This window comes from Musca domestica, unplaced genomic scaffold (assembly GCF_030504385.1).
Source record: "Musca domestica strain aabys unplaced genomic scaffold, Musca_domestica.polishedcontigs.V.1.1 2, whole genome shotgun sequence".
In the NCBI taxonomy this organism is placed as follows: domain Eukaryota; kingdom Metazoa; phylum Arthropoda; class Insecta; order Diptera; family Muscidae; genus Musca; species Musca domestica.
Genome location: NW_026712249.1, coordinates 11,724,645 through 11,751,397, shown reverse-complemented (window position 1 = coordinate 11,751,397; position 26,753 = coordinate 11,724,645). Strand labels below are relative to the sequence as shown.

General features: G+C 35.8%; 1 protein-coding gene across 1 annotated transcript in view; it reads left to right on the top strand.

Annotated features, from left to right (window-relative positions):
* LOC101900359 (protein lozenge) overlaps window positions 1-26,753 on the top strand; it is a 61,827-nt gene that overhangs the window by 15,805 nt on the left and 19,269 nt on the right. Inside the window, exons 3-4 of the mRNA XM_011298066.3 lie at window positions 13,659-13,772; window positions 23,417-23,731. Coding sequence (XP_011296368.1) covers window positions 13,659-13,772; window positions 23,417-23,731 — 429 coding nt within the window. The remainder of the gene's footprint in view (window positions 1-13,658; window positions 13,773-23,416; window positions 23,732-26,753) is intronic.

Here is a 26,753-nt window from a genome sequence, read left to right as displayed (position 1 = left end):
TCGTCAAGTTTGTCGTTCTTTCTTTATTTGAAATGATAAGTACTTTCTTTTAGGTCTCTCTGTATGGAACGTCGTTAATTTCTTGAGATGAAGAGAAAAAACTCTTTGAAACAATACAAAAATGAATGTTTTGATAAAGATGTGTAGGTCATTGATTAATTTCTCTCAGGCACAAGTCGTTTGTTGGGATTTTGAATATAAATTTTTATAGCCTCTACCATACATAGTATGTAGGGTATATTAAGTTCGTCATTCCGTTTGAAACTCATCGAAATAATCATTTTAGACTTAACAAAGTATATATGTATAATATTGATCAGCGTAAAATTCTAAGACGATTTAGCCCTGTCCGTCTGATCGCCTGTGCGTCTGTTGTAATCACGCTAGAGTCAAAACGAATTAAGATAAGAAGCACAAATTTTGCACAGATCTGTCTTTTGTCTGCAGGCAGGTCAAGTTCAAAGATGGACTATATCGGTCCACGATATCGTATATCCCCCATATAACAGTACCTCCCGATAATCAGTTTTTTTTTTGATGATTTTAGCCATATTTTCCAATGAAATTATCTGAAATTCTGCACAAGGAGCCCTCTGTGAGTACTTTATCCCCTGAAAGAGAATTGTCTACATAGGACCACGTTTTAGTATAGCACCCATATAACGATTCCCCTAGATATTCGATATTATCATAATTTTTGCGACATTATTCACCGGAATTCTTTCAAATTTCGTATCTAAAGTTATTAAAAATTCAGCCCGGCCGAACTTAGCTGCTTTTGTTCTTGTTTAAATACGTTTTGACTTGCGTTATGATTATGAAACTGTGGACCATTTGTGGGAAAGATTTCGAAGGTTTTCGTGTCTGTCCTTAGCTTGATATAAATATTTCAACGTTCCAGTATCCATCACTTTATATGACATACAGTGTGATATGAAAAAACTGCAACCAACTTCAGACTGCTGTCATTTGTAAGCCGCTCGTCCGACACCTGTTAAAAAATAATTCCAGTAACAGCTCATTATATTGTTTACAAGTGTACAAAAACATTTTGGTGAGCATTTTCCAGAAAAAAAAGTTATTCGTGATGGAATTCAAGCGTGATAATGTGACTTCTTTATATTTGGATGGAAAACCACAAGTGGCTATCGTTAGAGCACTCAAGCATTTCAAATTGAATTAATATTTTGTGTCTCATACCATCGTTCGTTACCGTGATACTGGTAGCGTAGCCCGGCTTCAAGGAAGTGGACGGAAAAAAACAGCATCATCAGCAGAAATGGTTCGAAAAGTAAAGAAGCGACTTGATCGAAACCCGCGTCGAAGTGGCCGAAAAATGGCTTGTGAAATTGAAAAATGAGCTCGGGGAAAAGCCATTGAAATTCCAAAAAGTGGAAGAACTTACACCGCAACAGAAAGAAAATAGGCTCAAAAGAGCTAAAGAGTCGCTTCGCTTGGCCGGAGTTGTTTCGTTTGGTGGTGAGCTGCCGAATTTGGTTTTTTTCGCTCCGATGAGAAAACATTCGTTGTCTAGCATTTTGTAAACGAAGACAATTATTGTGTTTACTTGCCAAAGAGGTCAGCTGAAAATGTACAACTTCCGTTGGCCATCAGAACTCAAGCACCGGCCATGGTGATGGCGTGGGCCGCCATAACAGCCGATGGTCGCTCTACGCTCGTATTAATCGACCGTGGCATCAGAGTAAATGCTGACTGATATCGGGAAAGTGTTCTAGAGGGTGTATTAAAGCCTTGGGCACGCAAACATTTTGGCCGTAGACCTTGGACTCAGCACCGTCGCACTCAGCACGCGCCACCCAAGAATGGGATTACTCGCTTCATTTCCAGCGCACAATGGCCACCAAAATCTCAGGATACCAATCCGTTGGACTATTGTGACTAGAGTATTTAGGAAAGCAAGGTTGGCACTAAAAAATACCAAAGTGTCGATCACCTCAAGCAAGCGCTTCGTGGGAATGGGTCAAAATACCGCAGAACAACATTCGAGCAGCGTGTGACGGTTTCATTGACCGTTTGAATGCCACAATTCGTGCCAAAGGTGACCAATTCGAATAAATCCAAACTTATTCTAAAATTGATTCTATTTCTGATATTTTGTATGTTTAATTCAATAAAATTTAAACAAGTTAAAAAGCAGTATGCTCGGCCGTGCCGAACTTTGAATACCCCCCACCATTTGGAACGAATTTGGAAATTTTCAAAAAATAAAGTCCTTAATAAAATCTGTTAAAATTTTAAAAATACCGAATATAGCCGTTATATTGGGGTCTATACGACGTGGCCTTGTTTGCCATAAGCCATTACCATATTCAAATTCGAAACTTGAAATAAACGGTGAATGATGTAGCTAAAACCTGCACAGACAATTTTCTGTCATAGGCTGTAGCATTCATTACGAATCTCAAATACCAAATTTGAAACAATTCCGGTGAATAGTGTCGCTAAAATCATCAAAATACGGAATATCGGGAGGTACCGTTATATGGGGGCTATACGAAGACGTGGACCTGTACAGACAATTTTCTATCTTAGGCTGAAGTATCCATTACGAACTTCAAATAATAAATTTGAAACAATTCCGGGGAATAATGTCGCTAAAATCATCAAAATACCGAATATCGGGAGATACTTATGTATGGGGGCTATATGAAAACGTGGACCTACATGTCCCATTTAAGAACTTAACCTGCCTACTGAAAAAATAAACACGTGTGCAAAATTTTAGCCTTCTATCTCAATTCGTTCGAAAGATAGCGTGATTACAACAGACAGACTGACATGTTTAAATTGACTTAGAATTTTACGCTGATCAAGAATATATATACTTTGTTGGGTCTGACATGAGTATTTCGCGAAGTTACAAACGGAATGACAAACTTAATATACCCTCCATAGTATGGTGGAGGGTATAAAAATATATTTTAAAATTATGTCGTTTGACTTTGTTGCAGTCTTTTATCTCACCCTGAATATGCATGCAATGAAACACAATTTGTTGTTCTCCATGGCATTATATGTGTGTACTACCAATATATGGCAACATAATATCGTAATATATGACATTCTGTAGATTGGCTGGTGGTCAGTTTAAAATTCCATAAATTCTTTCATGTGCAAACGTCGGGGTCATTCTTGGCACATTCAATTGCTCTGGAAAAAGGAAAAGAAGGGCTGATGTTTTTACATTCCAACCATGCTAAATCTACATGTATATAATGGTTTTGTAATGAGGTGGTAGTCATTTGTTGTTTTTTTTTTGTTACTATTGAACACTTTTACAAAAAGCTACCACAAACAATCATACATACATATGTATATTCATGTTTTGGACGATTTTACAGATTTTTACCGCATTTGTATTAATTTGTAATGCAATTTTAATGACATTTAAGCGCTGGAGAGAAATATCGCACATATACGTACGGGGTGAGATAAAAAAACTGCAACAAAGTCAAACTCTATAATTTTTACAATGTTTTTTTGTTTTATTGAAAGAAATCAAAAAATTTCGGAAATAGCATCAATTTTTAGAATAAGTTTTAATAAAAACAACTTTTGTTTATTATTGGTATTCCCTGCCTTACCCCCTGGTAAACATTGCCATCGTTCTCCACTAATAAAAAAATGTTTTTATAAAAACAACAATAAAGGGATTAAGCCTGACCATTTTGCAACAACAAAATACTATGGCATCCCGTACAAACAAGCCAACACTGTTCTATTTCAGAATAAGTTTAGATTTGTTCAAATTGGTCAACTATGGCACGAATTATGGCCTTCAAACGGTCTTGCTCTGCGGTATTTTGGCCCATTCCCGGCGAAGCGCTTGCTTGAGGTGATCGACATTTTGGTATTTTTTAGTGCCAACCTTGCTTTCCAAAGTACTCCAGACACAATAGTCCAACGGATTGGTATACGGAGATTTTGTTGGCCAGTTGCGCTGGAAATGAGCGAGGAACCTCATTTTGTAACCATTTTTGGGTGGCGCGTGCTGAGTGCGATGGTGCTGAGTCCTGTTGGAATGTCCAAGGTCTACTGCCAAAACGATTCGGTGCCCAGGGCTTTAATACACCCTCCAAAATATTTTCGCGATAATATTCGGTATTTATTCTGATACCACGGTCGATTAATACGAGCGGAGAGTGACCATCGGCTGTTATGGCGGCCCACACCATCACCATGTCCGGCACTTGAGTTCTGGTGGCCAACCGAAGGTGCACATTTTCAGCTGACCTTTTTGGCAAGTAAAAACGATCATTTTCTTTGTTTAAAAACTGCTAGACAACGAATTTTTTCTCATCGGAGCGTAAAAAACTAAATTCGGCAATTCACCACTTTCTGCCAAGCGAAGCAATTCTTTAGCTCTTTTAAGTCTATTTTCTTTCTGCTGCGGTGTAAGTTCTTGCACTTTTTGAAGTTACAATGGCTTTACCCCGGTCTCATTTTTTCAATATTTGCCGAATGGAATATTGCGATATGTTGAGCTAACGAGCCATTTTTCGGGCACTGCGACGCGGGTTCCGATCAAGTCGGTTCTTTACTTTTCCAACCGGTTCTGCTGATGTTGCTGTTTTCTTCCGTCCACTTCCTTGAAGTCGGGCTACGCCATCAGTATCACGGTAATGAGCGATGGTACGAGACACAAAGGTGGTATTCACATTAAAATGCTGGAGTGCTCTAAAGATAGCCAGATTGTGGTTTTCCAGCCAAATATAAAGAAATCACACTATCTCGCTTGAATTCCATCACGAATAACTTTTTTCTGGAAAATTCTCACCAAAATGCTTTTGTGCGCTTGTTAACAATATAATGAGCTGTCACTGGAATAATTTTAACAGCTGTCGGTCGAGTGGTTTAGAAATGACAGTAGTCTGAAGTTGGTTGCAGTTTTTTCATCTCACCCTGCATATTATGTTAAAAAAATATTCTTATAGGATATTCCTTCCAAAAATCCTTTTTTTCTGATATTCGTCCATTCAATACATTTTTTTTGTAATAAGACGTCCAAAATTAATAATAAATCGAATTTTTACAAACAACTTATAAAATATATTTTTTTTCAATGATTAAAAAAACACTAGTATAAATTTAGACTGGCGAGCGAGATCTAGTTTTTGAGCAGCTCTGTAATATTAAAAATGGAATGCTATTCTAGTCAATTAATATTTGATATAAATATTTCCCGGTGAACTTGAAATAAAGTTCACAATTGTATCCCATTGAAAAAAATAAAAAAAAATTGTCACAAACAAACACAACACCCATAAAAAATAACCAAAATCACAAAAAGATTATTAGGATAAAAAATAAATAAAATAAAAAGCACACCAAAAAGCAGAGGAAGAAAAACAAAATCAACAACCGAAACCCGGCATATGGTGACCGGTTGCTGTTTTTGATAGCCGTGGACATTTTAATAGGTTGGATGAATGTGGATCACAAAACAGCGACTGCTGCTGCAGTGCACAAAAAGAACAGCTCAACTCGCCATGAGAGCAGGAAAAAAAAATTGAAAAAAAAAACTTCAAATCAAATAATGGCCGCTGTTTTCGCTGCCATTAATATACTGGAGGCCGAACCAAAACTGAAAAAAAATAATAATAAACATCAGCGAAAGGTCTGATTGAAATGACATTTAATCAAGCAGAACAGCAGTTGTTTGTATTTTGATGTTGTTATTGGTGTTGTTGTTGTCGCTGCTTTAGATATTTTGACGATTATGGCGATTAGAATGTAAGAATGTTTTAATGAGCTTTGTGCTTTTTGGTGAGATAGGTAATGAGGGAAATTTCAGTAGATTATAAAGTAAAAAAATACATATTTTTTGCACAGAAAGAAAAACGACGGAAAACAAAACGCTCAAAGAAGGCGAAATAAGAATCCGACTCTCTTAAAATTTGCTAACACAAGATCTGTTGTAAAGATGCTACATATCTGCGAAACCCTTCTGGTACCTCACCCACAAAGTTACACAATTTTCTTTGTCATAAATTGCAAAACAACTCAGCGATTCTTTACAACTTGCTATATCTAAATATATGTCTCTCTGGAATTAAGATTTCCCATAAATTGGATATAAATGTTCGATTTTCTTACATATTCATTATACTACTTATATCATATTTATTTAGGTCAGATACGAAATGGACAATATTATATATATATGGGACTTTAGGAATCCGTGACAACCCCCAAATACCAAATTCCAAAGAATTCCGTTGAAAAATGTGCCAATGGTCGTCGAAATGCATAAAATCAGGGGATACTATTATATGGGGGCTATACAAAAAAGTTGGCAGATATAGCACTCTATATCAAATCTTTTGGAAGATAGCTTGATTAAAACAGATGGTCGGACATGGCTACATCGGATCAGAATTTTACGCAGGTCATGGATATATACATACTTCGTTGGGTCTAAAAGAATTACTTCGATTAGCTACAAACGAGATGACAAACTTATATTATGGTAGATCAATATAGGTCCTTGTTTTGTTACAGCCCTTTTATAAAGATAATTCCTGGTTTTAGCTATTGCGAGGATTTTGGCCATATTTTCCAATCTCTTGAGACACTTTCTGTCTAAACTGAAATTTATGTTATTTTCATGCACAAAATCGAAAAAAGGCCAAGTAAATTGTTTTCTCGTTTTTTGGCAACGTTAATAAAAAAGGTTTACTTTTTACACCGACTCAAAATATTCCACTTTGAAGTTTACCGAGGAGGATATTACTAAAACCATTGCACCATTATTGGAGCCACCATTATGGAGCCACATCCAATTTTTCTGTCCAAAAATATTTCAATGTCTCCATATGTAATTCCTAGAACCAACTGTGACCTCAATATTAAATTTCAGGATTTCAGCTCTATTCCTTCACCCAATACCAAATTTAGTGCGAATGAAACCGTCACACGCTGCCCGAATGTTGCTCTGCGGTATTTTGGTCCATTACCGGCGAAGTGCTTGCTTGAGGTGATCGACACTTTGGAATTTTTTAGTGCCAACCTTGCTTTCCAAAATTCTCCAGACACAATAGTCCAACGGATTGATAACCGGAGATTTTGGTGGCCATTGTGAGGTGGGGGTGGTGGCATTTTTTAACCATTCTTGGTTGGCTTTTGCTGAGTGCGATGGTGCTGAGTTCTGTTGGAATGTCCATGGTCTGCGGTCAAAACGTTTGCGTGCCCAAGGCTTCAATACACCCTCCAGAATATTTCCGCGACAATATTCGGTATTTATTCTGAGGGTTGTTATGGCGGCCCACACCATCACCATGCCCAGCACTCGAGTTCTGGTGGCCAACCGAAGGTGCACATTTTCAGCTGACCTCTTTGGCGATTTGTTTACAAGCTGCTGGACAACGAATGTTTTCTCATCGGAGCGGAGACAACCAAATTCGGCAGTTCACCACTTTCGGCCAAGCGAAGCAACTCTTTAGCTCTTTTGAGTCTATTTCCTTTCTGTTGCGGTGTAAGTTTTTGAACTGTTTTGAATTTCAGTGGCTTTACCCCGAGCTCATTTTTCAATGGGATATTGCGATATGTTCATCTCACGAGCCATTTTTCGGCCACTGCGACGCGGGTTTCGATCAAGTCGCTTCTTTAATTTTCGAACAATTTCTGCTGATGTTGCTGTTTTCTTCCGTCCACTTCATTGACGTGGGCTACGCTACCAGTATCACGGTAACGAGCGATAGTACGAGACACATAAGATTTATTCACATTTAAATGCTGGAGTGCTTTAACGATAGCCACTTGTGGTTTTCCAGCCAAATATAAAGAAATCACATTATCACGCTTGAATTCCATCTAGAATTACTTTTTTTTTTTGGAAAATTCTCACCTGTTGTGAAGATGATGTATATAGGTCAACACCTTTTGGTACCGCTATATCTGGCACTTTACGCATATTTCCACATTTTCCAAAAAATTGCACATATCCCATATAACGTATAGGAAGTAGTCGATATAGCCCAAATCTGGCCAGTTGTAATATTTATGTCAGTCTTAGCTCAGATACGAAATGATTACCCATAAAAGGGTCAACAGTTGTAATAATTACAACTCAGGCTGGGGGTATACAGCCGACTGATACTATTTTACTCTGACAAATTTTCCGATTTTTCGTTTTTCCAGAAACTAGTGTTCGAACTTTAGAAAATTCAAGTTTACACATATGTAAAGTCACGCTTGTGCATGCAAAGCATTATTTTTATGTATAGTGTAACGGTTACATATTTTAGCAATAATTCCTGATCATTACTTTTTCAATTTTTTTTTTGTTATTTTTTTTTGAATTAATTTAAAAAGTATACGAAAATATACAAAAATATGGACAGATGACTCTTACTACCTACACAAAAATTTGTTAGAAATTTTACCCTTTTCATATCGAATACAAAAATCCGCCAGTTCTCCTATTTTCATATAGCACACCTTGATTGAAAAGCGAACCATAAAACGTTTTTACGAACCAAGTAATATCCTGTTGGCGAAAAAAATTGATGTTTACATAAATATTTTAGGCCACTGTCAATTTGACACCACAAAAACAATAAAAAAAAAGTCGCTGCCGGTTGCAATATCCTTGCTCACACCTACCACAAACTGACACACACACATGGACACACTCGCATGGATGTGCCGGGTACATAAATTTGAAATGAAGTGAATGTGTTACCAATTCGTCGTCTGTGATTGCGACCAAAAAAATAAAAGTGTAAGCGACAAACAATGTAAATATGTAAATAGCCCATGTATGTGTTCGAGTGTGAGTGTGTGTGAGTTTGATTTGCTTTTCAGTTTTTTTTGTTGTTTTTGCTGTTACGGCTGAGGTTTCTGCGGTTAACTTGGTCTATATCATCTGCTATTTAGTACGCCTGCTCTCTTTCTCTACACGCTGCCTGATGAGATTGGTTCATTTCACAAACGAATAGCACACGAAGTGGTGTAACAGACATTCGGCCATACAGACAAAACGAACAAACTGACAAACATACATTTTTACTTTGAGTTGGCTACAATATTCGATTTGTTTGTCTCATTCCGGTTGAACTGAATAATAACTGAATGTAGTCCGTTTGTTGGTATGTATGTATGTATGAATGCCTGTCTGTAGCAATGTATGTAGGTGTGTATGTATTCGCGTGTGTGTGTGGGATTGTGTTTTTTATTTGTTTTTGCCACAAATGAAGTGGGTGTAGTTCATTTCTGAACACCAACAACAACCACAGCCCCACACAATGGAACTGTGTTGAGCTCAACGTCAGAAAAAAGGTAGCCACCACAGCACCATCCCCCAAAAACACCCAACCGAGAGCAAACAGCACACCGACCGACCAAACGAACGAATGGGAAATATCTTGACTTGAAAAAACCGTAAAATACGAAACGACCGGCAGTGACGTGTAAATTTGGCGTTTAAGAAGCAGTTGTACAAAGAAGTGAAAAAAAAAAACACACACACACACCCAGACACAAATTGAAAAGAAAACCCCAAGAGTCGGGAGCAATAGTCGCTCATTCAACGAGAAGAAGTAAAACCCAGCCCACCGCAAAAATAAAAACAACAACAACAACGACGACACAAACATCCATCTACCATGGTGCGGTGCTAGCATTCAGCAATTTACTCCCTTTGAACGTGAGGTATCCCAGCGTATAAAGTTTTGGCATGAGAACGAGAAAAAAACGCTGATCGTAATCTTCTTAGTTCGGCTACAAAAGGTCTGTTGGAATGGAGCGAAAAATACAACAACAAAATGTCGCATTTTATGAGCGTTTTTTTAATATCTCTCGTTGTCAATGTTCAGAAATTACCTGTGTGTCCATAAAACTCAAAGAAAAAACTTTGGGATTGGCTTATTTACTTATTTCGGTTTGTCAATTTAATGGCCAACAAGAATTAACTGCCGGCCTACACCATTTCCTGGAGAAGTAAATAATATGGAAGATTATTCATTCTCTGGAATAGTGGTGGTGGAATTGAAACAGCAAAATTTCAAATTTCTCAAAGTCAAACTAAGTTCGAAAATTTCCTCAAAGCCTCTAAATATACAGGAGAACAAGCAACCTTCGAAATATCGGGAGAACTATAGCTAAACGTGGACCTAACTTTAAATATCAAAGAGTAGTAAAGCAACTGACTGATTGGCCGAGAATCAACGCCCAAAAGAAACGGCTGAAGCTAGAACAAGCTGGACGAGGGACAGTCTCGATACGTAGACGTGTGATAAGGTTGGGTTTTTGGAAATTCGTACTAAAACGGTACGAAAAGTATTAAAAGGTACCAAATATGATACCCTTTGTATTAGAGGAAGCAGCAGAACCATTAAATTTGGAATGAGGGTCTCATATGGGGTGTATGATAGATGTACCAAAGGGTTGTTGAAAATTCCCGCTATAAGTGTACGAAAAATACTAAAATGTACTACACTTGGTACCATTTCGTATCATGTGAATGTGTAGAGCTAAAAACTTGAAATTTCGAATGAGAATCAAAGTTGAAGAATAGAGTCGATGTAAGGAAGTAGTTTTGCAAGTGTGTATTCATGTATTCGAAAAGTACTAAACGGTACTAAATTTAGCACAATTGGAATTTGGAGGAACGGATGAAGCTGGGATCGTAAAATTTGAAATTAACATTACTGGCAGAGTGTAGGATATGGATGTAGGTTTCGAAATTTGTGCTTATGTGTACGAAAAGTACTAAATGATACTAAATTTGGTACAATTTCGATTTGGGTGAACCAATAGAGCTGGGTTTTTGAACCAATAGAACTGGTTTTCTGAAAATCGAAAATACAATTACTGACAGAGTGTAGAATTTGGATATGGAGTTAATTTTTGAAATTTGTACATATATTTACTAAAATGTACTAAATTTGGTACAATTTGGAACCAAAAGAGCTGGAATCCTGAAATTTGGGATTAGGATTACTGATGAAGTAAAGGATTTGGGTATGTAGGGAATTTTGTAAATTCGTACTTATGTGTACAACATGGTACGAAAAGTACTGAATGGTACTATATTTGATATTGGGTTAAGGGATTAAAGAGGTGTTTTTGAAAATATAAGCTATAATTGTATGAAAGATACTAAATAGTACTAAAGTTGGTATTGGGTGAGGAAACACCGCTAAAATCCTGAAATTTAATATAGATCTCATTGTTGGTCTGTGGTTAAGGTATTCAAATGGCTTTGGGTATGCGCACTATAATTGTGTGGAAAGTACTAAATATTACTAAATTTGGTATTGGGTAAATGAATAGAGTTGATATCCAGAAATATGATATAGATATCATTTTTGGTGTCTGTGTTCAATATATCACCCCCATATATATATTTTGGAAATGTGTACTATAATTGTTCGAAAAGTACTAAATGGTACTAAAATTGGGTTCCTGTTGGTATCTGAGATTGATAAAAGGAGCTGGTTTTGGGTATGTCTACTAAATTGGACTAAAATTGTTAAGAGGGGAAATTACAGATCAGAAACACTAAAATTTTATATTAAGGTGGCCGTTGGTATAAAATGTGATGTGAAGATGGGATGCATAGGACAACTCCTTATGGCACCTGCCCCCGCCGCACAAAAGGTCAAAATTTGGAACTAATTTAATTCTAATTAAATGCAAAAGAAACATCTGATTATTCTTTTAACATAAGATCTGGTGTACAGTTGGGAAAAAAATCGGTCTACCCCTTCTGGTACCTCCCCCACAAAAGCTGAAAATTGCGAATAGCCATGAAGCTCATAAAAGCTCATCCCTTTTAGACTCGGCACATCTCAATATTTCTATCAACATATGATATGTAGATGTAGATATGGGCCAAAAAAAAAAAAAAACGCGAAAGATGCTTCGGATTTATTCTTAGCTTCACACATTCCAATATTTACACTAACACAAGATCTGGTGTGAAGATGGTACATATTGGCCATCTCCCTCGGATACCTCCCCCCAAAAAGGGTAAAATTTTTGAATTATTCCTATAGAAATATAACTTGTTGACCCCCCCCCCCAAAATATTATGGAGGGTATATTTAGTTTGTCATGTCATGATGTCCGTCTGTCCGTTTTTTCGTCTGTGGAAATCACTCTAGCTTCCGAACGAAATGAAGTAGGTTGATAAAATTTTACCTAAATGTATATTATATCCAGCCATGTAGCCATGTAGGTCCACGTTTTGGTATAGCTCACACATAAAGGTACCTCTCTAACTTCGGTATTTTGGTAATTTAAGCGACATTATTCACCGAAAATGTTTTAAATTTGGTATTTGGAGTTCGTAATGGATACTACAGCCTATGCCAGAAAATTGTTTGTGCAGATCCACGTCTTCGTATAGACCCCATTTAACGGCATCTCCCGTTGTTTGGTATTTTGATGATTTAGCGACATTTTTCGTCGGGATTGTTTGAAATTTGGTATTTGAAGTCTGTAATGGATACTACAGCTTATGACGGAAAATTGTCTGTGCAGGTCCAGGTTTTGGAATAGCTCCCATATAATGGTACCTCCCTATATTCGGTATTTTGATGATTTCAGCTACATAGTTCACTGATTTTTTTTTTAAATTTCGCATTTGAATATTGCACTGTCTTATAACAAAAATTCCCTTTGCAGATCCACGTCGTCGTATAGACCCTAATATAACGGCTACATTCGCTATTTTCAAGATTTTAAGTGAATGATAACGGAGTTTATTTCTTTGAAGATTGTCAAATTCGTTCAAAATGGAGGACATTCAAAGTTCGGCCCGGTCGAACTTACATTTTTTTTTTCAATTGCTAAAGATTATCTGAGAAATCCTGTGACATGGTGTTGTCTTTAGCTTTAAAGTTGAGAAATCAGCTATCCCATTGTGTTCTTTAAAATGTTTTGTGGTTTCTGCCTTGTATATAAGTTAACATGTATGTTTGTAAGTCTGCATATATGTATAGTTACTTTCGTTTTGTCCACAAAAGATGTTTACAATCGTAAATACAATTTACATATATTTGAACATTAAAGTCTGGAAGACAAATTCTATTAAAGAATATTTACATACATAGCACAGTTAGGAGACACATTCAACTTTAAGGCAATTCGAAAAAACCATTTTTTTATTAAAAAAAAAAAAAAAAATTAAATGGTTTCTTCTAATTTTAAAACCATGAAAAAATCTATATCTTTGCTCGATCTGTAATAACAAAAATTCAAAAAAAAAAAAATAATTTCAAAAAATAATTTTACAGCTTTTGAGTGCGAAAGCCAAAACTCCCAACCCACACTCACGAACTGTAAATTTAACAAAACTGGAAAAAGAAGGCATTTTAACGCCTCTTAATACCCAAAATTATGTTGCAATTTAAGAAAAACATACAAATAAAAAAATCAATCTTCATCCTCTGCTAAAAAAAAGAGAGACCGCCAACTGTTAATGACTTAACACGCGCCATTAGCAAAAATTAAATGTGTGTCAAAAACCAAGATTAACCCTGACGAAGGAAATCAATTTCGTCGTCGTCTCCTTTTGACATACGAGCAAAGGAACGAAGGCATAATTTATGAAATTTATAGCCCACCAAACATGAAATAATTAAAATTTATGGTTTTTAACACTTCTGTTTTTGTTTTTTGTCTCGTTTCAGGTAAAAGTTTCACCCTAACCATTACCGTGGATACATTTCCCCGACAGGTGGCCACCTATGCCAAGGCGATCAAAGTTACCGTTGATGGACCGCGTGAACCACGCTCCAAAACAAGTAAGTCGATGATGTTAAAATGTAAACGACGCACCCCACAGATTAGAACAATGTTGCCGCCGCCGACCCCACAGACCCAAAATCATTCGTTTGCCGAAAGGCAACGTCATCATCTAAGCAACGAAGAAGAAGAAGTAGAAGAAGTTCGTGTCTCATCCACGGTATCGTCCTCACCCACCTTATCGTCTTCCACCTCATCATTGTCGTTGTTGCCCATCAAACAATCCTTTCATTCCCTATCGTTAGTTAGTCCAAATGAATTGGTTGGTGATTTAAATGCCACGAATTCATCGGCATCCGTCAATGATCCGAGCGATTTCGTACAAGCGGCAGAATTTGAAAGTGGGTTTATGTCAAATTTTGTCGACGGCGATGATGAGGATGACGGTGAAATGATAATGAAGGATAGTAAAAATTTGGCGAGTTTCTTAAATGGTGAGAGAATAGAAAGTTTGTTATTTCGTATTTTTTTGCGCAAAAAATAGAAACATCCACGTCATCGATACATCAATGCCCATACATCATTTGAAAGCTTGCTAAAAAAACTTTATTCATTGCGATCTCATAGCTGATTTTCCAATTCATTCAAAAAATCAAATTTATGTTAGCAAATATTAATTAAAAGGAATATAATTTTGAGCATTAGACTTTTGATATTTTCTCGGAACCTTAAGAATTTTATGACAAACTAGTAAGTGCCCTCAACTATGTATGTGAAATGTCCACCTTAAAATTCTTCAAATACCAAACTTCAAACAAACTTCAAAAATGTCACTAAAATCATCAAAATACCGAATATCGGGAGGTACTTTTATATGGGGGCTATATGAAGACGTGGACCTGCACAGAAAATTTTCTGTCATAAGCTGTAGTATCCATTACGAACTCCAAATACCAAATTTGAAGCAATTCCGGGAAATAATGTCTCTAAAATCATCAAAATACCGAATATCGGGAAATACATTTATATGGGGGCTATACTAAGACGTGGACCTGTACAGACAATTTTCCGTCATAGGCTGTAGTATCCATTACGAACTCCAAATACCAAATTTGAAGCAATTCCGGGGAATAATGTCGCTAAAATCATCAAAATACCGAATATCGGGAGGTACCGTTATATAGGGGCTATAGCAAAACGTGGACCTACATGGCCCATTTTCAATACCAAAAGTCCTGCAGATATTACATACATTTGAGCAACATTGTATCAACCTACTTCATTTCGTTCGGAAGCTAGAGTGATTTCCACAGACGGACAGACCAAAGGGTTTTTGGAAATTCGAATTTGCAGATTACGAAAACTTCTAAAATGGTACTAAACTTATAATGCGGAGAATAGATGCTAACTTTGTCGAAAATTTGAAATAACTGACTGCCCCAGAATCAACGGCCAGATGAAACGGCTGAAGCTAGGATCTTACTGCATAGGCGCGTGATAAGGATGTTTGTTTTGGAAATTCGTACTAAAAGGATACGAAAAGTAGCAAAATTTTGTTAAAAATTGTACACTTGAGCAAAATGAGGTAAAATTCTGAAATTTGAAATTGCAGTCCCAGATGAAGTGCAGGATAGATGTACCAAAGGGTTTTGGAAATTTAAACTTGAAAGTTAAGAATAGTTCTAAAATGATACTTAACTTCTAAAATGGTACTATTTGGTATTATGTGTGAACGGATAGAGCTAACAGCCATAAATTTGGTGTGAGAATTAATGTTGGAAAGTATTTTTGATAATATAGAAGACGGTTCTGGAAATGTGTACTAAGCGTACAAACTGGGATAGGGATAAAATTCTGAAATGTGATATTAGGTGGTTTAAAAATGCTTCCAATATCTGTACGAAAAGTAGTAAATGGTACTAAACATTGTATTGGATGAAGGGATGGAGCTGGAACCCCAACATTTGTTGTAGATTTCACTGTTGGTGTCTGTGGTTAAGATATTGAAGTGGTTTTGGACGTGTGCACCATAATTGTAGGAAAAAAAGGTACTAAATTTGGTATTGGGTGATGGAATAGAGCTGAATGAACAGATTCAGATGCTACTTGAAATCTGAAATTTGGTATTAGGGTCGCCTATTCATGTGCAAAGTGCTGAATGGTACTAAATTTGGTATTAGGTGAAGGAATATAGCTGGAATCCCGAAATTTGTTGTAGATGTCACTGTTGATGCCTGTAGTTAAGATCTGGAAGTGGTTTTGGACGTGGGTACTATAATTGTAGGAAAAGTACTAAATGGTATTAAATTCGATGTTGGGTGAAAAATAGAGCTTAAATCCCAAAATTTGATATTGAGGTCTCTTCTGTTATCGGGGATTGAGATATGGGGGTGGTTTTGAAAATGTGGGCCATGTGTACCATAATCGTTAAAAAAGTACTAAGTGGTACAAAATTTGGTACCGGGTGAAGAACAAGAGCTGAAATCCTGAAATTTGATAGGAATGTCACTGTTGGGGTCTGTTGTGCAGAGAAGCAGCTGGTTTTGGAAATGCGTACTTTAATTGTACTAAATTTGGTAATGGGGGAAATTTGGGCTTAAGATAGATCTGGAATCCTGAAATTTGATGTGGAGTCCACTGTTGGGATACAGTTTTGAGAGAAGGAGGTGGATTTGGATTTGTGGATTTTGTTCGAAAAGTACTAAAATTGCCGTAAAGTGACTACAGAGCCATATGGCTACAGAGGGTATATATCATTTGATAGGCCAAAACGTGCCTAGTCGAAATAATGGTTTTAGACCCTAGATCTCTTTGGACCAAATCCGTTTCAGAACATTTGAGCTCGATCTAGCGATGTCCGTCCGTCCGTCCGTCTGTCTGGCTGGCTGGTGCGCACGATAACTCTCGAAGAGTGTATCCGATTTGGTCCAGACTTGGTACATCGCAATATTTTTGTCCAAACTTATTTTTTTGCCAAACTTAGATCGAGTTCGGAGATGGGCAATATCGGTTCACTCCTTCTGGTACCTCCCCCACAAAAGGTCAAATTTTTCAAAAAATATATTTTTTTGCCCAGAAAGAGAAAGGATAATCCTATTTTGCTCCAACTTTACAAATCCTAATATTTGCGTCAGTGCTAGGTCAGGTGTGAAAAAGGACAATATCGGTCCACTCCACCAAGAACCTCCCCCACAAAAGGTCAAAATGTTGAATAATTACAACTCTCATAAAATGTGATGTAAGAGTCCAATATTTATATTAACCCAAGGTCAGGTGATAAGATGGAATATATCGGTCCACTCCTTCTGGTACCTCCCCCACAAAAGGTCAGAATTTCAAAAAAAATATTTTTTAGCACAGAAAGAGAAAGAATAATCCGATTTTGCTACAACTTTGCAAATCCTAATATTTGCGTCAGTGCTAGGTGAGGTGTGAAATTGGACAATATCGGTCCACTCCGTCAAGTACCTCCCCCACAAGGGGTTAAAATTTTGAATAATTACAACTCTCATAAAATGTGATGTAAGAATCCGATTGTGTTAAAATTTCACACATCCCAATATTTTCATAAACCCTAAGAACTGGTGTTAAACTGAAATATATCGGTCCACTCCTTCTGGTACCTCCCCCACAAAAGGTCGAAATTTTGAATATCCAATAAGCTCATAAAACACGAAATTAACATCGGATACTATTTAGACTTAGCACATCTGAATATATCTACCAACACACGATCTTTAAAAAAATCGTAGAGATCGGACCATTTTTCCTGGTACCTCCCCCACAAAAGGTCAAAGTTTTGAATAAGATGGGATGTATCGGTCCACTCCTTCTGGTACCTCCCCCATAAAAAGCGAAATTGACATCCGATTCTATTCATGACTTGGTACATCCCAAAATTTCCATTTCCATTAGAACAACACAATCAAACCTAGCACGTCGCAATATTTATATCATATTTATTTAAGTTCGATACGAAATAGCCAATATTGGGGTTAAACATTTGATTAATAATAATAGTAGTCAAAATATTTTTAAATAATCGAACATTGGTTGAGGGTTACATCTGTCGGCAAAACCGATCGATGCTTTTTTGACTTGTTTGAAGATGTTGAACATTAGACCAATTTTCTTCTCACACCATACCAATATCACAACTGTTGTCATGCAACAAGTCATTTCCAACATTTCCACTTGTCATGAGACCTCCTAATCCCCTGGTTAATCGGATTAAAGTATTTAAATATTGGCCACACAACAAAGAATAGATAAAACAAAATACACGCCTTTTGGCAAATTTTGAACAAAATGCTTCCAAGGCCCATTTGTTGGAGAGATAACATGTGTTAGATTTGCACCTCGGGCACAACAAAGGGAAACAAAGGGGATTACCGCACAAAAATAGGCATTTAAGGAAATATGATTTTTGTTGGGAAAACAAACAAATACAGATAATGGTATTAAAGGATTTAGAGCGATTTAAGCAAGTGTTGCATATAAAACAATAACAAAAGGCAATGAATAAAAATCTAAAAAGAGAGAGGGAAAACAAAAAAAAAAAACGTACTCCCTACCTGTAACGGAAGTTGCAGAAAAAATTCACTTCATTGGCCGGCCATATTGTTTTTGAAATTGGGTTGTTCTCTCTCTTTGTTTCTTTCAAGTGTTGGGTTAGTGTGTCAGCTGAAAAAGGATATCTCTGAAAAGGTATCAACCAACCGGGATCTAAAGACATTTTTTTTGTTTGTTTTGTAAATAAAGCTCCCCTAATTATGTTGTTGCTATAGAATATCTTGGAAGAAATAACCCAAAATGTTACCACAACCAGCCAACCCGATTCCATTGTGCGTCAATTGTTTGAAAAGTCGTCTAGAAATGCCAGATTTTTTTCTTTTTCGTTTTGTTTTTGTTATTTTTATAGCACTCAAACTGTGTGTTATTTGTATTTAAAATAAATTGTAGAATAAAGTAAACAAGAATACATAGATTGTTAGTACTTCCCCGTTCGATAGTGCGTTGCGAGAGATCGTTAATCAGCGATTGCGGTTAGTTAATTTTATGGAATATATTGACTGAAGTATGATAATTAGTATTGAAAAACATATCTTGAATTTGGAAAATATTTAATATTTTAATCAGTGGGTTGGATATCGTTAAAGTAACAAAATCAGAAGGTATAAGGGACCATTTTAGGTATCAATCACCTCTAGAAATTTATTAAAACTGGCGATTTTACAAAAAATTGAAGATAGTGGTAAAAAACCACGAGTATAGTCAGAGAGGTAGAAATTGTTTTTGTAAAAAACAATATCACGTTGAGTAAATAAACAACTTGAAAAAATGCTGAGGGGGGATAAACTGTTTTAAATTTCGCCAAAAAATCTATTTTCAAAAAAAAAAAAAAATAAATAAATAAAAATAAAAAATATTTAAATCTCGAATCTGCCAGCAAAGCTCCTGTATATTTTTAGGTCTGTAAATTTTTTAATTTTTAAAATCTGCGATAATAGATCATGTAGCCGCAAGGATAGGCGTGCTGTTGGCAAATATATGTTTCAGCTAATTCGAGTGGTGGTAGAAAATATATTTTTTCATATCCTACACCTTGGAAAGGAGGGTATATTAGCTTTGTCATTCCGTTGGCATCCCATTAATGAAAATAAAAAAAAAATATTCATCGTAGATTCCATAGAATATGTATTCCAGACCAGCATAAAATGTTATGTCGATGTAACGTTGTCCGTCAGTCTGTCTGTCGATACAGTCCACATTATTTAACTAAGAGCTTCGAAACGTGGCACAATAGTTTGTATTGTGTTTAGGATAGGTTGGTATTCAAAATGTGATATATCGGTCCACGTTTTCGTATAGCCTCCACATAATGGGACCTACCGATATTCGGTATTTTGATCATTCTGCTCACATTTTTTGGTCGGAATCGTTCCAAGTTTTGTATAAAGGGTTTATAATGGGTTCTACCTCTGCCATATTATAGCACATATATGCCGGTACCTCCCGATATTCGCTATTTTTGGATTTAAAGTCGCATTTTCTAAAGGGATTGTTTAAAAGTCGGTACTTGAGTTAGTAATAGATTTTACATCCTTTGTTAGAAGAATATCAATTTCACGTTCACGTTTCCTACAGCCCCCATATAACATTATTTGTCGATATTCGGTATATTGACGATTTAGGTGATATTTTCTATCGGATTTGTTTTAATCTTGATATTTCGATAAATTTTCAACTCGCGTAAGTAACGAGTTCTACCTTTGGTGGATGTACATAGTTAGTATAGGCCCACGTTTAGCCCCACATAAAAAGCAACCTGCATATATTTGACATTTCGTATTTTCAATCGTATCTTGTTTTAAAATAGCTATTTGTAAGTCATAATGGGTTTTACAACCGGTGTCCAAACATTCTCCATATCGGACCAAGATAAACATAAAACGGTATGCATCGATTTTCAGAATTTTGATGATCCTAGACACTTTTTTATACCCTCAGTCATATGGCTACAGATGGTATGTATAAAACGTGTCTCATCGAAACAACGGTTTTTAGGTCTTTTTGGACAAAATCCGTTTCAGGACATTTGAAGTCGATCTAGGGGTTGCTGGTGCGTACGATAACTCTCAAAGGGAGTATTCTATTGGCCAAAACTTCGTTCATCGTAATATTATTATAAAATCTAGATCGAGTTCGGAGATGGGCAATATCAGTCCACTCCTTCTGGTACCTCCCCCACAAAATGTCAATATTTTCTAAGAAAATAATTTACTGCACATAAGGAGAAAGGATAATCCGATTTTGCTCCAACTTTGCAAATCCTAATATTTGCGTCAGTTCTAGGTGGGGTGCGAAAATGGACAATATCGGCCCACTCCATCATGTATCTCCCTTCCTTTCCAAATTTTTTTTTTACTACATAGTCTGTTGTGAAGTTGTTTATCGGTCCATTACTTCTGGTACCTCCCCTACAAAGACTCAAAATTTTGAATATCCATAAGCTCATAAAACGCGAAAATTACTTCCGATTCCACTCAGACTTTATCCATCTCAATGTTTTCGTCAACACAAGATCTGTTATAAAGATGGTAGAGATCGCACCATTTATTCTGGTATCTCCCCTATATAGGGTTCAAGATTTAAAAAAAAAAAAACAAAATGCTCAAAGAAAGCGAAATAAGCATCCAAATTCATCTATCTCCCCAAATTTACCACATTCAAGCATTTTTGCTAACAGATCTCCCTCACGAAGGGGTCGAAATTTTGAATGGCCTTGAAGTTCATAAAACGCGAAATAAGTATCTGATTAGCTTCAAGCTCAGCACAACCAAATGTTTCTGCTAATATTAGATCAGGTGGGAGAATAGAATATGTCAGACCATTTCTTCTGACACCTCAACAAACGCGAAATGAGAAATCGATTCCTTTCAAACTCGCCACACCCCAATATTTCTGCCAACACAAAATCTTTTGTGAAGATGGTAGATATAGGCCCACTCCTTTAGGGTTCCTCCCCCACAGAGAGTCAAAATTCGAAATGTCCAAAATTCTCACAAACACGCATCCAATTCATTATAAGCTTCAAACATTCCAATATTTCCACTTACGTAAGATCTGATTTCTGGTACCCGACGAGCAAAAGGTCGAAATTTAGAATAATTATAAACCTCATAACATGTGAAACAAGTCAGTGAAAGTCTGATGGAAAATTCGGTTAAAAAAAACAACAAGTAAAAATCTGATGGAAAACTGTTTTTGAAAAAAATCAACCAAAAAAATATATTTAAAAAAATATTACAAAAAAAACGGTCATTATAAATTTGGAAAAAATATAACCCACATGTTAAGTCGAGTAACATTTTTTTGAGAAAACTGCATTTAGATGCATATATCAGATGGCAAAAATATTTATTTCAAAAAAAAAAAAAAAAAATTATAAACAAATAAATACAAAAATAAATAATAAAATAAAATGAGTTTAGAAAATATATATTTTTTAAATCTGAAACATAAATCTGCTGGCAAAAATATTTACATTTTTTTTTTGAAATAAAAACGTCGCTGATTTTGGTCATGTGAAAACTTAACTTATGGCCCAATTGCTATTACCAATTTTTAATATTTTTGAGGGAAATACATCTACCCACAAATGCTCCAATTTTCAAACTTGGGATTAGACTTTTAGAGTACCGAAAATCAGTTGGTACCGTCATCATTGCCTGTGTAAAATTTCAAAGCTCCATCTGTAACAGTGCGAGATGTTTCATGATTCAAAAGGTGCACAGATAGATGAATATGACTGTATTTTTCGCTGATCATGAATGTATATTTACTCTATGGGGTCTCCCGTGAATATTTCGAGGTGTTGTTTATGATGGTTGATATAAAAATCCAAGGTTATAGCTCGATGATATTAGGAAAACGTGTCCATAAAATTCTTAAAAAGTGCAATGCATAGTTCCAAACCGATAATAAAAATATTTTGTTTATCCTTGTCCAACATTTTTATAGGTCTTCAGCATAAAGAACGATATTCAGGATGCTGTCAACCGACGCCTTTCGTTCAAAGAAAATCAGTCGGCCTTCAGTTCAAAGAAAATCAGTCCTAGATCTTTAAAAGAGTTTCTATCAATGGAATAGCTTCGTTAATATATGCTACTTTAGGTAGAGGGCCATTGAAAGATCATCTATCTATAAAAGAGCTTTAAAATACCTTGTAAACATGCCCAGAATCCCCACCGAAAAGTCCGAAGCATCGTCTCTAAGAAAAAATTAAAAAAAAATTCTGATCCTTGTCAAAAATTCTCATTTTTCTTCAAAAGGACACACTTTTATCGCATGGACTGTTGTGGAATTAAACAACGCAGTTTATTTTATAAAATATATATAAATATACCTAGTGAGGGTAACAACACGAAGTACGAGGGGCGAGAGGGGACAATATTGTGTTGGATTTCGAAAAAAATGCAATTTTGCGGTTTCTCATAAAAAATATCACCACCACCATCAACGGCAACAGCAGCAGCAGCAACAACAGAAATACCAGTAACCAAAGCTCCCTCCGTCCCTCCTCCACCCAGAGTGAGGAATACCAAATACCGTTGTATTGTTCATACCCCCTCATAGCTCCTTCTCTGCCCTTCTGACCGGTTTGATTTTCCAAATGTTTTGGTTTCCTCTGGTTGCTATTAATGAGGAATAAATGAGTGAACTAACGGGCGTCGAAACGACAGACACACTGACGGAGGGGCTGATTTTTGCTTTGTTTTTGTTTTATTACCTATTTTTGTTCAGTACTCTTTTTTTCAGATTTTAATAATTTATACAGCAACAGCATTTTTAAGTCTTCACATTAAAAATACAACCACAACAATTGCAACATCGGTTATCAAACTTCGGCTAAAAGTTTTGAAATTATGGCTGTACTTCTGGGTAGTTTAAGGAGAGTGGTATTTAAGGTTCATCTTTAGAAATAGCTTAATTTTTTTTGTAGACATACATCTAGCCATTCATCAACATCATCATATCGAAAATTAACACTCTATGACTCTTCCTCTCCCAGTGGCTTAATTATTTGGACCTTACTTCAATAAAAGCTAACTACTTGCCATCAATAAACTTGGATTGGAGTAGCTGTTTGTTGTTGAACTTAAAAACTAAATGAGATTTCTTTTGTTTTTCTTTTTTTTAGGTCCCGGACCCGGTCCCGGCCCCAATCATTTTCGTGCTTTTGGACTATCGCAACGTTCCTACGGTGATGCTGCTAGCTTTTCAAATCATTTTCGTGAAATCCATCGGGTAACGCGTTCATCGGCGGCGGCTGCTGCAGCAGCAAGCGCTGCTGCCGTCTCGGTTACCAACAATTCTTCGTCGGTCACACCTACATCAGCCTCAAGCGGAGTCAGTTCGATGCCCCAATTGGTTGGCAGTGGCAATCACTCACCGACGAACAGTACAATTAATTCCGATTGTAGAGGCTACATACCGAACGGTTCACATTTACAAGGTAAGTGGAGATAAGATGGCGGGAGCTCTCAACGTTGTATTGTTGTTTTAATTTGAAGCATTACAATAAAGTTATTATTTCAAACGATCTTCATTTTTTTAATAAGGTAGGAAGTAATTATCGGTTTTAAAATTCAAAACTTTTCTAATTGGGTATCATATGCGATGGAGTTTTAATAGATCAAGAGGCCTTCTGATTTTTTATAAACAGAAGAAGACAGGAAAAAATCGTATGAATTACTGTGTCCACATATTTCTTTTAAGATAATCTGTGTATAGAAGGCTTAAGTCCTAATGAGAAAAAATCCTTCCAAAGATCTTCGATGTAGAAAGGGTATTTTAATGTGATTTAAATGATTTCTATTAAGGAAATGAATATACTTCTATAAATAGAATAGCTTTTAAATACATTTTTTATTATACTGCCTTTAGAGTTTTATCTACAGAAGAGCTTTTAAAGGTCTCAAATCAATAGAAGAACTTTAAAAGGTCTACAAAAGAGCTTTTAAAGATTTTCCATCTATATATGAGCTTTTAAAGGTATTCTATGTATAGAAAAGCTTTTTAACGACTTCTATCTATAGAAGAACTTTTAAGGGCTTTCTTTCTATAGGTCTCCTATTTATAGAAGAGGTCTTCAATCATAAAATAACTTTTAAAGACCTTCAATACTTTGAGGAATCGTTTTTATAAGAGTTTTCAATGATATTCTATTTATATGTGCTTTTAAGGATTTTCTACCTATAGAAGAGCTTTTAAAGTTCATACAGAAGAGCTTTTGAAGTTCATATAGCAATAAACGACCTTTTAAAGGACTTCTATCTATAGATGAGCTTGAAGGTCTTCTATTTATAGAAGAGCTTTTAAAGGTCTTTAAAAGAAAGCTCTTTAAAATAAGAGCTTTTAAAGGTCTTATATTTATTGAAAAGCATTAAAAGGTCCTTTTTTATAGACGAGTTTTTAATGGCCTTTTATTTATAAAAGAGCTTTTAAGGATAGGAACTTTTTTTAAGGCGTTCTCTTTATTTAAAAGTTTTAAAAATTCTGCTATCTATAGTTGAGCTTTTAGTTTTCTATAGACAAACATTAAAATATCATGAATGTTTTGAGGTGACTTCTACATATAGATAAGCTTTTACTCCATCGGTAGGTGATCTTCTCAAGGCCTTTTGTCTGTCTCCTGTCTGATGAAGGATGCTTAAATGTCTTCCATCAATGGAGAAGATTTTAAAAGACTTAAGTCTATGGAAGAGCTTTTAAAAGTAGAATAGTGAAATAACTGACTGATCAACGCCCAAAAGAAACGGCTGAAGCTAGAATCTTGAAATTTTACACGAAGGCCAGTCTTGGTATCCAGGGGTGTGATGAGGCTAGATTTTTCGAAATTCTTACAAAATGGGTACGAAAAGTACTTAAATGTACCAAGAAATTAATAATTTGATTAGAGTCACTGATGGAGTGCAAGAATGGTTTCTGGAAAATCGAACTTAAAGCTTACGAAAATTTCTTAAATGTAACTAAACTGCTGAAGTTGTAGCATTTGGACTTATGTGTACTGATAGAGCTAAGAGCTTGATATTTGGTATGAGAATCAAGGATGGATAGTAAGTTTGATATAAGAAAGTGATTTTGGAAATGTGTACTTGGTACAATTAGTAGTAGGTGAACAAATAGTGCTCGAAATCTGAAATTTTACATTAGTTCGCTGTTCAGGCTACACATGGGCATTCGGAAATGTGTACTACAATTGTACGAAAAGTAAGAATTGATACTATAATTGGTAATGGGTAAAGGAATAGAGAAAAAATTCTGAAATTGATGTTTAAATTACTGATGAGATTTGTAGGCGGTTTTAGAAATACGTACTATATTTGTACAAAAAGTACTAAGTTATACTAAATTTGGTATTGAGTGAAAAAAAAGAAATGGAATCCACAAATTTGACATTGAGGTCTTTGCTGGCATCTGGAATTGAGATATCGATGGTTTTGGAAATGTGTACTATATTAGTACTAAATTTTGTATTGAATGAAGGAATAGAGCTGAAATCCTAAAATTTGATATGGATGTCACTGTTCATGTCTCTGGTTATGTTATGGAGGTGGTATTGGGAATGTGTACTAAAAGTGTTCGAAAAGTACTAAGTGGTACTAAATTTGGTATTGGGTGAAGGAATAAAGCTGCAATTTAAAATTTGATATGAACATCACTAATGGGGTCTGTGGTTGAGAGAAGGAACTGGATTTGGACTACTACGAAAATTAGTACGTGGTAATTAGTACGAGCTACAATCCCGAAATTTGATATTAAGGTCTCTGTTGGTATCTGGTGTCAATTTCTGATTGTGGTTTTGCCAATGCGTACTATAAGTGTTTCAAAAGTGCTAGATGGAACTATTTTTAGTTCACCATTGGTGTCTAGGATGGAGAGAAGTAGATGTTACAAAATTTGGTATTGAGTGAAGGGATAAAGTTGCAATTCTGAAATTTTATATTGAGGTCACTGTTGGTTTCCAGGGTTTACATATGGAGACGTAGAAATATTTTTGGACAGAAAAATTGCATGTGGGTCCATTGCGCAATGATTCTACGAATATCATCTTCGGTAAACAGAAAATTAAAGATCTTGAAGACTTTTTGGTAAAATTAAAGATCTTGAAGACTTTTTGGTAAGAGGTAAACATTTTCCTATTATTCTTTCGGAAAAAGGTATGAATAACCTCGAATGTCAGAAAACTTAGAACGATGTATGAATTTTTTTGTCAAACTTATGAAATTGTTCACTTTGAGTACTAAAAAGGTCTTACACGAACTGTTGGAATGAATCTAAATTTTTTTAGAGGCACTTGCTAGTCTTTATATAAAACCGTTCAAGTATCAAGGTTTTAGAAGCCTTTCTGAGTTGTTCTCTATAGGTCTTTTCTTGAAAGACACATTCTATTGAGCTTTTCTCAAAAGACGCCATTTCATTGGACTCCTCTCAGTAGAAGAACGTTCAGGAGTTTTTCTCTCTAGAATAACTTT